Source organism: Hydractinia symbiolongicarpus, chromosome 10, assembly GCF_029227915.1.
Source record: "Hydractinia symbiolongicarpus strain clone_291-10 chromosome 10, HSymV2.1, whole genome shotgun sequence".
NCBI classification, from domain to species: domain Eukaryota; kingdom Metazoa; phylum Cnidaria; class Hydrozoa; order Anthoathecata; family Hydractiniidae; genus Hydractinia; species Hydractinia symbiolongicarpus.
The window spans coordinates 16,605,185-16,618,096 of record NC_079884.1 but is presented as its reverse complement, the minus strand read 5'-3'; the positions used below and the strand labels follow the sequence as shown (position 1 = coordinate 16,618,096).

At 35.0% G+C, this 12,912-nt stretch overlaps 2 protein-coding genes across 2 annotated transcripts in view; one reads left to right on the top strand and one right to left on the bottom strand.

Annotated features, from left to right (window-relative positions):
* Window positions 1-3,069: 3,069 nt before the first annotated feature.
* Window positions 3,070-12,912, top strand: part of LOC130612197 (proteasome subunit beta type-7-like) — a 68,158-nt gene continuing 58,315 nt past the window's right edge. Inside the window, exon 1 of the mRNA XM_057433497.1 lies at window positions 3,070-3,251. Coding sequence (XP_057289480.1) covers window positions 3,085-3,251 — 167 coding nt within the window. The 5' untranslated portion in view covers window positions 3,070-3,084. The remainder of the gene's footprint in view (window positions 3,252-12,912) is intronic.
* Window positions 11,192-11,961, bottom strand: LOC130612198 (uncharacterized). Its single transcript, XM_057433498.1, has 2 exons — window positions 11,821-11,961; window positions 11,192-11,730 (listed from the first exon to the last, which is right to left on the bottom strand). Exons 1-2 carry the CDS (start codon window positions 11,927-11,929, stop codon window positions 11,327-11,329), a joined length of 513 nt encoding a protein of 170 aa, XP_057289481.1. The 5' UTR covers window positions 11,930-11,961; the 3' UTR covers window positions 11,192-11,326.

Genomic DNA, 12,912 nt, shown 5'->3' with positions numbered 1-12,912 from the left:
TTGACGAATTAAAGAACATAGGAACAAAAGACTATTTTGTGGCAGCCACACAACAAATTTTAGCGAGAGAAATTTTTTTATAGATTTCTAAATCCTAAAGTCTATTAAGATAAGTACTACAATAACAAATGAATATCTATATTTCATAACTAAGTATCCATATATCGTCCTAAGTTTGATGTACTTACCAGTAAACATCAAAATTAAGGTCTTTGACTATAGTAGAACAGCATTTTACAAACTTCGTCTATACTTAAGAGAGTAAAAAAAAACTGTTGAGACAAACAATACAGTATTCTCTCCAATTAACGGACACTCTAAAAGGCGGACACCTCTAATTAGCGAACACTTTGGTCATACACTGGCCGTACTCTAGCCCCTTAATTAGCGGAAACTCTAATTAGCGGACTATATTATTTGCACCAAAGAGCAGATGTGGCTTTTTTTTCTCTTCAATTAGCGGACAGTCCAAAAAAATCAAAAGTGAGCAAAGAAAAGTAGAAAAAATGATTAGTTTTTCTAACATTTAATTTTAAACATTTTACAACTTTTGTGTCTCGTCAATTTTCTATATCAACCACTTTACCAGTTTTTTATGTCCATGAAAGCGACAAATGTGTGTGTATGTGTGTGTGTGTGTTTTTCTTTTTTTTTTGAGGGGGGGGGTCTAATTTTAATATTAGCTGTAGCTATAGCCAGCTTAACTGGGTAAACTCGATATTTTTTAAATCTTTATAATTCTGGCATTTCAATTCTACGAAACTTCAGCTGGAATGACCTGCATTACAAAGATCAAATTATTGTTAGCTACAATCATGGACAAAAGTATTGAGACTAAGGCAGTTCTTTTACTTATTATCCAAATATGGACAAAAGAGTCAAATAGTCAATACTCTGCAGCCGACAGGCTGCAAAGTCGCTACTTTTGCACACAAGCAGGCCAGGCAGAGAGTGTTGCAAAGTTGCTAGTCACATTCTTTAGCACGCCCGCACACCGACATAATTCACGTCGGGGACCACGAAGGCCCCGCAATTTGTGATTAATGGCATTGCTGACGTCAGCAACAAATAGCACATTTTAAGAATTTCGTATTTACCAAATAACCTAAGATCCTAAGTCCACTCTGAACATTGACAAGTGAACTTTGACAAGTTCAAGATGTGTAAATCTAATATAGAATGAGCCTACGCAATTACTTGTGGTGGCGAACTTCGAAATTCGTTGTCTTGTCCCAACATATTGTGACCACGATTGTAGCTAGCTGGTTGCTAGAGATATTTCTGAGGGATTTGATTATTGTTCATATTTTGGAAAATACATGGCCCGCCGGCAAGATAAATTTTGCTAGATTTAAACACGAAAAATTTATACACCAATTTCACGGTGGCCATTATGAGAACAAGCGAGGACAACCAATCACATGCGTGCATGGCGGCACATTACGTCATTTATACATGGTCCGAAAAGTACACACGCTCCAGCTAAGTGAATATTGTTTAGCGAAGTGGCGCTAGAAGTACGGCATTTACGTATTTTTACTATTTTTTGCTAAAAGTACGGCATTTACGTATTTTTACTTTCTTTTGCTGGAAGTACGGCACTCACGCATTTCTTTTTTCTAGAAGTCGCTTGGCCAGCGGGTTGGTTGGAGAGTTGACGATGAAAAGATATTTTCTTTTTAGGGTTCTCTGAACTAGGAGCTTTTATTTACATCTCTACAACTTTGACTACGTATGTTGCAAGGCTGATTATATGTTTTCAGGCTACGGTCATGTTAAGAATATTATCAAGAAGATATGATGCTCATATTAGTCAAAAAAAAAGAACATTGAGGCTGCAACGAAAATATGTGTACCTTTGTCAAATAGTTCAGCGTTAATGTGGGGAATGAAGAACACAGCCACTTCATGCATGTGTCTAATTGTGATTCAGTAAACGCTGCACTATGAAAGTAATGTGCCAGATGATGTTTTTTAATTGTTTCGTCGCTGTGACGATTGAAATAAAGATTATGTCTCCAGCTACCACAGTTGCCCCTAAAGAAAATTTGTTAGTTATTATCTTACATTTATTTTCGCATCGGAATTTTTTTATTATGGAAGAATAGTAGCTACACTCACTTTCATTCAAATTTACCTGGCACACTTTTCATTTCTTCGAGTAGCTGTTGTACATTATTTCGGCCACTCTCGTTGTTTTTTGAGCTCATGTTATGAAGGTCTTTCAAGATAACATTTTTCCCACACAGATTGGAAATATGGTTTTGAATTAATTTTTTTGGCTTTCACTTTTAACATTTGTGATGCCTGCAGCGAAAGGTTTTCATCAAAACATTCCTGTAAGAAAAAACAGAATATTTGACTCGCCGCAAGTATGATATACGGTCGGATTTTTTTACAATTTTCATACAATCAAGGTGACTTACTTTAGTTACAGGATGATTATGTTCTCCTGTAATTGATTTCACATACAGTTTTTGTCCAGAACTTTTTACCCTCACTTTGACAAGGTATGTACATCCCATTTTGAAAGTTCTAAAATTTATAATTCAGAAGGTACAAGTATTGGCAAGTGCACTGGTAAAGAAATTACATAATCTATTTATCCCAGGTAATAATTAATAAGTTGCAAAAAAAGTGATAGTAATGTAATCTTTTCACAGAAAAATAATTTTTAAAACGAAAAAAATACGGATAGCAATATATATATAAAAAAAACTTACGCATTATGTTTGCGCTTTCCAGTAGAAGCTGATTTAAATTCTTTCCCCCCATGAATGCAAGCGTAGTCTATTTCTGCATATTTCAACTCTTCCTTAAAAACTTTCTTGCTAGCTCTTTTTGCTCCACTTTCTACTGATCTTGAACTCCTTACATACAGTTGTGTAAAAGTTGACTTTTCATGCTCGTTAATAGCCTTTAGCAATTCGTCAAAACTAGAAAACTACCAACATTCATTTTCAATAAATTAATTTTTTTAATCAACAGCAATTCTTTCACTTGTAAATAACTCACGAGGAATGCTATTTCGCACCTTCTGCAAAATTCTCCACGCCACGCACAAAGGGCGTCAGCGGTGATTTTATGTACGCTGACCAGCATTTTACGCATTCACGTAATTGTAGCAAAAAAAAATTAAAATACGGTCACGTACTTGTAGCCACTTCGATTCGCATGGATCGTTGTTTCATCATGGCTGCCGCACTTGTAGACATACAGCAATCCGGATTTAATTTTGAAAATTGTACAAGGTAAATGGATTTTCTTTGTGCGTCAAAATGACGACTTTATTAGGTTAGTACATGGGAAGGATCTCCATCATGCTATTACACCCTGATTGGGGTAGCTAGCTAGCTATTCTTGTGGCAATGATGACATCACATCTCTGGGTGCAAACAATACTCTCACCTGAATAGCACTTTTACGATAATTTAATTGTACATGCGTTCCTAGGTAAAAAACGTGTTCTTATAAGAGTTTGTTGAAAGAAAGCGTGTTTTCTCCAGTTTTTTAACTTCCTTCGTATCAATCTCTTTCAAATTTTTAGGAACGTTAATAATAAAAGATACAACTTATGTGTACTTTTCTTTAAAAACAAAACGCGGCAAGAAAAGTTATCATGAAAAAACATGTTTTCTCCTTAATTAACTCTTATAAAAGTGTGATGTTTACCTCCTTCAATCGCAAATTAAGCTACGATGGAGTGTTAGTTTTCCCGAATTATCGCAAAGGTGTATTTATCATATGACTTACAAAGAATAATGTTTTAGGAACATTTGAACACAGTCTTTGTTTACCCCAAACATGCAATAATCCTATTGGTTGAAAACATAGACACATGATTTTTTTGCCAGAAGAATGACTATCTCTATACGAGGGTGCCGACTCGCCAGAATCGCCGCAAAATCCATGGGGCTGTCGGACAACTTCCGGCGCTTTAAAAAACCCGCAAAATTTCGCCCGGGAGAAACCTGAATCAACCAAAACAACATTTTTTTTAAACATTTTTTACCAAGTATAATTTATTCTTTTAATGTCGAGCAGTGGCAGTGGAAGAGCTAAAAAAACTGTATTTTATTATCACTTATTCTATAAACAGCTGTAATAAAATCTCACAAATAATAAACTGAGATTACAACGACAAAATAGCACATTCCTTCTTTTGACAAAATTTAAATGAGAACAATGAGTTTGCACCTGTTGCATTCCGGGCGCAATTCAGGCGGGACCAAGCTTTTCCGTACAGTTACAGAAAAAAACTTTGAAAACGCCAGCAGCCACCCTCATATATATGGCGCTTACAGCGAGTTGGCACCCTTGTATCTATATACAGTCTGGGAAAACTTTTAAATATGTTATTACAGTATAAATAAACTACACCTCTTAATTACGCGTCAATTACTTCCCACTTAAGTGACAAATTGCTTAACGCTTAACTGTTGAAAGCAAAATATTCCAAAATTCAAACACACTTCAGTTGAAATTTGCATCTTTTTTTAGTGCTGAGAAGCAGGGATGTGTGACCAAATTTATACTGTAATAACATAAAATTGATGAAAGGAACATGTGTTTTTATGCGGAAACTTCCTCGCCTAAATAAGATGTAATATCCATAATAATAATAATAATAATAATCATATATAATAATAAATATTTAAAGTGGCTAGCCCAGAAAATCACAAAAACCTATAGTTAGTGGATTGTTTCCACTGGGGGCCACTAGAACAAAAAAGAAACAAAAAATGATAAACCTTAGACTGCCTCAGCTCAATCAAACATAGTAACATTTATAATCTGTGAAAATTGAAAAGAAAAAGAATAAAAAACAAAAATTAAAAAGTTAAAAAGTGATCTCCATTAGAATTTGCCAAATACATTAGAGATGGAAGTCTTAAACGAAAGCAGACTTCCATCACAGGTCAATTGGTCTGGAAGATTATTCCACACTTTTTCAGCTCTAAATGGGAAGGCTCTTTTGCCAAATTCTGTGTTGACCAAGGGAAGTGTGAACCTGTTTTTTGAAGCTCCTCTTGTTTGATGATTATGACAGTTTTTTGTCAAAAGGAATTTTGAGCGCATGTAATCAGGAGCAATGTGATTCATGGCTTTGAAAACTAATATGGCATCGTTTTTGATGAGTAAATTATTCATTGAATGCTCCCTCTCTTTCCCAAGAAAGGTACGGACACATTTTAATCTTTCTAGTTTTCCCAATCTACCTTTGGCACAAGCCCATGCCAAGGAGCAGTAGTTGAAATATGGCATGACAAGTGCATTAATTAAAAGGTTTTTTGTGTGAGGTGTTAAACAGGATGCAATGGTTCTAATTTTAGAATATTTAATTAGTATTTTTCTATTTATGTCATTAATGTGCTTTTCCCATTGCATTTTTTGATCAAATGTTACCCCAAGATATTTAACTTTTTCGCTCCTCTTCAAAGGAATACCCATATAGTTGATAGTTTTGTTCTCAACTTTTTTTAACTGGCTGTGGTTGCCGAAAAAGATTGTTTCAGTTTTGTCCGTATTAATAGTCATTTTGTTATTATTCAGCCAGAGGTCGACTTGCGAAAGTTCTAACTCGACCTGGGAGACAAGGGTATCCAAGTTTTTATGAGACGAAATAATTATTGTATCATCTGCATATAGATGGTGGTAGTTTGAATTGATGACAGATTTTAAGTCATCAATATACAAAAGAAAGAGCAGGGGCCCCAACACAGATCCCTGCGGCACCCCAAAAGCATCTTCATGAAGCAGATCTTATCCTGTGTCGTTTACAAGAGTCAGCTGCATTCGGCCCGTTAAGTAGGACTTGAACCAGTCAAAGGCAGCATCTCTGATGCCAAAACACCATAGTTTTTTAACAAAATTTTATGATCAACAGTGTCAAAAGCTTTTTTAAGGTCAATGAGCACAGCACAAACAAAGTTATGTTGGTCGAGCTCAGTAAGAATAAAATCAGAGACATCGACTACTGCAGTTTCTGTGGAAAAGAGTTTTCGAAATCCGGACTGTCTGTCATTCAGGAAGTTGTGCTCAGAAATAAAATGAGACATTTGATCATGCACTAACTTTTCAAAAATTTTCATAAGAATTGGCAAAATGGAGATAGGCCGATAATTAGTAGGATCTGTTTTATTGCCACTTTTAAAAATAGGCGAGACCCTTTTAGTCTTCCAACATTTAGGTACATAACCAGTAAATAAAGATTTGTTGAAAAGACTTGATAAATAAATACTTAAAACTGACGAACCTGCTTTTAGCAGTCGTGAACCAATTCCGTCCAAGCCTGTAGCTTTATTAAGTTTTAGTGAACTAATTATTTTTTTGACACTTTTGGTCTCAATACCAGCCCACCGAAAATCGTGTCCGCTAACAGGTGGATTAACATTAGTAGTGTCAGAAGAAAATTTAGAGGCTAGTTTGGCACCAACACTGACAAAAAATGAATTGAATGTGTTGGAAATTTCTTTTGGGTGAGAAGTTTCTGTACCATCGTTTTGGACTACTCGTTTTATCGAGGTAGTATTGCCTGACTTATCAGGAACCAGTTTTTTTAGGGTTTTCCAAAGTTGTTTTGGCCGTTTTTGAAAGTGCTGCAAAACGTCATTATAGTACTCGTTTTTAAGTCGATTTTTGAGACCTATTACCTGGTTCCTTTTTTGTTTGAAAGCTTCCCAGTCTATGATGGATTTTGTTTTTGATGCTTTCCGTTTTAAGAAGTCTCTTTCTTTGATGGCTATTATTAATTCATCAGTGACCCATGCCTCAACACGGCCAGAAAATCTATGTGTTTTGAAAGGGGCATGTTTATCAGCCACTGTTTTAACATTTTTATTCAGTTTCTCACATGCTTCATCAAGGTCATCATAATTATTAAAATATGACCAGTCTAAATTCCTGAGGTCCTTCAGAAAAGCCTCTTCACTGAAGTTCTTGTAGCTACGAAGCTTGCATGTTTTAGGTTTAAATTTTGGCCTTTTGAATTTTCTGATCACATAAACTAAATTGTGATCACTGATGCCTAAATCCATGACACCAGTTTTAGAAATACAAGAACTGTTAGAAAGTATCAAGTCTATAAGAGTGCTACTATTTTCAGTAACACGAGTTGGCTCCGTAATATGTTGTTTTAGGAAAAGACTGGAGCATAATTCCTTTATTTTGGAGGAAAGAGCATATTTTGAAATCATGTTACAGTTAAAATCTCCCAAGATAAAAACTTCTTTTTCTTTTGGGAGCTTGTTAAAACACTGTTTAAAATGAGTACACAGGTTTTCGGTACTCTGCAAATCACTACCTCCAGGTGGCCTGTAAACCCCACACACGTAAATAGGTTTAGTTTTTTTCAGGCACACTTTCACCCATAGTGATTCAACATTTTCGAAGTAAAGGTGTTTCAAAAGGTGGGGCTATCCAAGTTTTCATTAACAAAAATTAGAAACCCCCACCTCGTCTATTCCGATCATTCCTATAACAAACATAGCCATCAATTTTAACGTCATTGTCAGTGATGGTCTCATCAATTTTGGTTTCACAGATGTAGAATACATCAAGTTTTGTTTGATGTAGCAGAAGTTTAACATAGTCTAGTTTGGATGACAGACCATTAATGTTGAGATGGGCCATTTTTAAGCCCTTCCCATTGCTGATTGCCTCAAAATCAAAGTTTTCTGTCCGGAATTTCGTCACCAAATGACTCCTCATTAGCAAAGGGCAAATTACGAGAAAGACAGGGAGCCACAGGTTTTAAGCATGAAGAACAGGGATACTTAACAGGACCTGGGTTGAGGCAGATGTCCCCTGACAAGAGGATTAAAAAATAGAAATACTTGTGCCTGCTTGGCTTAAGTTTTGATAAAGCCATTAATTTTAATTGGAGAGTGAGCTGGCTTTCAGAAACTCTATTGCAGGCATCAAGTGAAGAGATAGAAAAGAAACTCGTATCTAGTCGACTCATTTCGTTGTTGTTGGGTGAACTACTTTTGAACGAAGGTTTTGTATTGCTCAAAAATACAACGAACACAAAAATCAGTTTTAGCGTAAATGTGGGGTTTCCTACCTGAGTAAAGTTATTTTTAAGTCGTAGAGAGATCATTCTACGGTTATGTGCTCTTCCAAAACTATGTTTGAAGGATCTGAGGCAAGCCCATTTCCTTACGATGTTACACAGAAGGAGCAGCAGGAACCCACAACACAGCAAAGCTACCATATTAGATGATAGATGGATAAAAAACTGACTGGGATAAAAACAATTTATTAACAAAAACAATAATTTAAAAACTTACAAAACAACAAATTAAGGAATGAAAAGATATAAATGAAGTAAAGAAGGCAGTACAATATATAATAAATCAAAAAGGACTTAGCTGTCAAAGCAGGAGCTCTTCAAGCTTTAGTCTTCTTTTTTCTTTCTTCGACTTAGCGCGCCAAGACCGGAGCGTTTTAGATATGTCCGACCTCAACGAGAGCTAAGCACGGAAATCTTGTGTTTATTCAATCACAAACGCATTTACATATATTTTAAAAACACAAGCTCTTTTAAAAAACAACAAATCCAATGGTCTAAATATTTTAAAAAAAAATTAATGCTGCTACTTTTAAAAACTTCAAACATATTTTTTAACATGCAAAACTTTTAAAAGTTCTTTTTATAAAAAGCAACGTTTAACAACGCAAACAGCAAAACCCTATGTTTAAGAAATTTCCATTCACAATAAGATTTCGAAAACAAATTAAATTTCAATACCAAAGACAAAAAATAAAACTTTGGATGTTCTTGAAAGATTAAAACACTCGTTGTGGGAACATTTTGTTCTGGTAAGAATAAAAAGATACAGTACCGCTATCAGGAAGCCTAACATCGTGTATCGTGTATCATGCGCGACACCCACGATCCACGATCTTTGTGCTCAAAGGTGAAATAATGCTATCGTGGGAGACACGATCTATCGTGTCACGATGCATCATGAGTTTAACGATCATATAAAAAATAAAATCGTGTTCGTCACGATGCAATTGTTTCACTGAAATGCTATATAATTTTTATTGCTTTAATAACAATTTAAATCAAAAGCAATTAAAAAAAGATCACCGTATTCTCTTTTTAGCCAGTTTCATTTGCTGAAGTTTAACGACCTCTTCACATCTTAAAAATCTCAATCAAAATATACGTCCGCGATAGGTTTTATTCTTGACTAGTTTTTTCTATATGTGTGATTTTTAACCAACCGTGATTTCTTGTTAGGCTGGAATTAAAAATTTGTTTGCTGTCACCGAGGCGAGGGTTTCAGCACTGACCCGGTCGGTCGGTCGGTCGTGATTTTATTTTATCTACGATATATTTTTCTTATATTTTAAATGAATGTGCTAAATAAGAGGCACCAAAAACACAAAACTTATGAAGCCTGCGATCAAAAAGCGGTCGGTGTTATTAGGAAGAATTGTGAAAGTAAGGTATAGAGAACATTAAAGTCGGCCCCTTTCCTTCATGCTGACACTCTTATGCTCGGCTGGTGCATTACACTGAGACTCGAACGAAAGACGGAAGACCATTTGGAACCATGCCACAAGTCAGTCCGACCTTCATCGTCACAGAGAATACTGCGAGAAGAGTGTGCACCCATGCAAGTTAAATATAACCAGAACATGGGAGAGGTTAGGTGTCCTGTACCTTAATACAGCTTTCGGACGAATGTTCTCGTGATGTAATACCACAAAAAAATCATGTTGAATAAGGTTTAAAACATCTTTTTAAAAGGGGAAAGAGAAATCAAAAATATCTAGAATTAATGCAAAAAACATATAGCAAATCTGGCAACACATCATCGCGTTTAACGTTGTTTCAACTTCGCACTCATCCTTAATACGTTTCACAAAATTTATTTTTTACTGGGTTTCGTTTTAAGACTGGCTTTCCTGCATCTGCAGAAAGAATTTATTTTATTTATTTTAGCACATTTATTCTTAGTCATGCCTCAGGATGGTTTTATAAAAATCAAATTAATTTGAAAACTCTCTTTGGAAAAAAGTTGGTTTGTGTCAAGAAAAGAAAAGTTGTAAATGTTATGTTAAAGTAGCTAACTATTTTTATGATAAAAATTTACAAAAACTTTACAAAGTGAAGAAAAGAAAAAACTATCTTGATCGTCTTGTTCTTCTTCCGAGTTCGTTTATTGCCTCTTTGCATTTTCTCCATGTTTCTTCTTCCTCCCTAGAACTCATAGTGTTAATTTGAAACACGTACTCTCTTATTTTTCCCAACTTGGCTGGGTTGAGTGGTTTTTTTCCTTTTGCGCCACTGCAGTTGCTGTCTATTCTCTCCTCTTCCGAGAACATAGCAACTGCCAGGTTCTTCGCAAAATTCTTTATAGATTGTGACCTATACGAAATTTTTTGTATTTCGGCAAAGGACAGATCGTTTCTTCCTTCGTTTGGTGTGACTTCCTCACTTCCTCCCATCTGCATAGCGGAAACGGGCAAATTATTTTCGATGTTAAAAAAATCTTCCGTTGCGCTAGTCGGTTCTACAGATGTCGACAATGGCTCGAATGGTGCTGGCGTGCTAAAAATATTTTTTGGAGTCAGCTTCGTAGTAAATTTTTTTGGTGGAGAAGCGTAGACAACCTTATTCGGATCAAGAATTGCCAATTTCCCAATGATTCGTTCTTGATTGGCGACGACTTGGTGAAGGATACCCTGCAAGTAAATATTGTTTGCTTTTATTTCAGCAATCTGTTGAGCAAGCAGAGTGTTTTGTTGCAGGAGGCTTGAAAAGCAGGCACTGTGGTATTGCTGGGTTGCCGCTGTATCGACCTGTGTTGCAAATTGAACACCGCTCTCTTTGACCTATAATATGAATATAGTTTATTTACACACATGACCAATTTGTAGAACAAGTAAAATATAGAGAAAAATTTTTTTAATTTACCCCAAAATCGATGGATTCGTTATCAAAATCTGGTATTTCGAAAATTTCAGTTGTTTTACCACTACTTTCATCACCGGTACGTTGTAAAGGTTGTAAACAATCCATTAATTCTGTTTCATTCTCCCTGTTCTTTTCAGTTTCTACAACATCATTACGAATACCAGCTATATTTTCTAGCAATCTGTTTTGTGTCACTTCGACGCATCCGTTATTTTCTTTATATTCATTATTATTTTCATTCCAGTCGTTTTTATTCGCGCCTGCTCCAGTATCTCCAAATGTTATCATCGTAGCCTAAAAAATTATTATTGTTACTAGCTGTGCAAAAATGTTAAATTTCTAGGTCAGTAATTTTCTGATAACTTTTTAAAAATTTAACATTTCTCTTTTATATCAGATTTTTAGAGCCCTAAATACAAGGTTTATTTTACTAACCAGTTCTTTTTTTACGAAGGTTTTCTTTTGGGTTGGCGTTTCTTTTTCTTTCTTTTTCTTTTCTTGTTCTTGTTCTTTCTTTTCTTTTTCTTTCTTTTCTTTTTCTTTCTTTTCTTTTTCTTTCGTTTCTTTTTCTTTCTTTTTCTTTTCTTGTTCTCTCTTTTCTTTCCTCTTCTTCTCTTTTTTAACGCTACTTTTTACATTTTTATTCTTTCTCTTACTTCCACACTTTAAAACCATCTCCAATGCCTTTTCTGCCTCGTCATCTCTTTCATCCTCCTCTTCACTGCTTTCAAATTTTTGTCTATTCTCAGGGTCATTATAATATTCCAAAAGCTTTATTTCTAAATTAGTCTTGTCATCTACGTAAAAATATATAATATAAATATAAAAATAACTTTAATCTATGTGCTTTACACAATTATAGTATAAAATTTGGAGTCATAAATTACCACTTAAATCAATGATTTCTGCTTGCTCTATTTGTCTTGGCAGCTGAATATCCACCGTCATGCCAACTTGGTAGGTCTCATTTTTTATGTATTTTGTTGGTAAGACCATTAATGTTTTATCCGAATTAAAATAAAATAAGCCATTTTTGTAAACTTTCAACAATTTTCGTGCGGACATCTTTACTCTTTCGATGAAAGTCGAGATTGAATCTTAACTTTAAACAACTGCGAATTATAACTGATGCGTTCTGTATTTTAGCTATTATTTGTCACATGACGAAGTCAAACATGAGAGCTTTGTTACAGGTGCAAAAAGTATTTTATTCAAATTGCCACCAAAAGTAGTTATTCATTTCGCTACGAAAAAACCTCCTTCCCAGGGTTTTTTCTCTTGAGCAGCTTTGACAGCGGTTCTATAATTGAGAACAGGTACGGGGTAAACCATCTATTTTTTTCACCCTTTTGTTAGATTTAATAGCCGCAGGAAACACTATGAAACCTCAAGAGTTAACAGCTTTTGTTTTAGTAAATTGTTTGAGGAGCAGGTGTTATTTTTTATGCTATTGTTACAACAACGTGGCTTGCTTGTGAAGAAAAATAAAACGAATAAATGTTGTGGTTAATTTACCTAAGTTAAAAAAGGGGATAGATTATAAAAAAAAGGTTGTGTTAAAAATTAAAACATGTTCTTATAAAAACGTACATTCTCGTTTTAAGGATACTTACTTTTATGCTTAGGATCGTTGTCTTGTTGAAATCTATGTCCGTCAGGGTAAACCTCGTTAATAAATGGAAGCAAAGTATCTTTCAATATGTCTACATAAAATTCTTTTTTCATGATCCCTGAAAATATTGCTATTTTCGTGGGACCGCGCTTTGAAATACCAGCCCACACATGTACTTTATACGGATGTTTTGGAGTAGGTTTGAGGCGTGGCAAGCGGTCTTTTTTCCGAAAACATATTTTTCCATGCTTATCCATCATAATCGTAGATTCGTCGGTGAATATGATGTCGTCAAACTTTTCGTTGTTTCGTTGTAACTCCAAACAAAACTCTAGTCTAGCGACCTGGTTTGCCTCTCTTATTAATT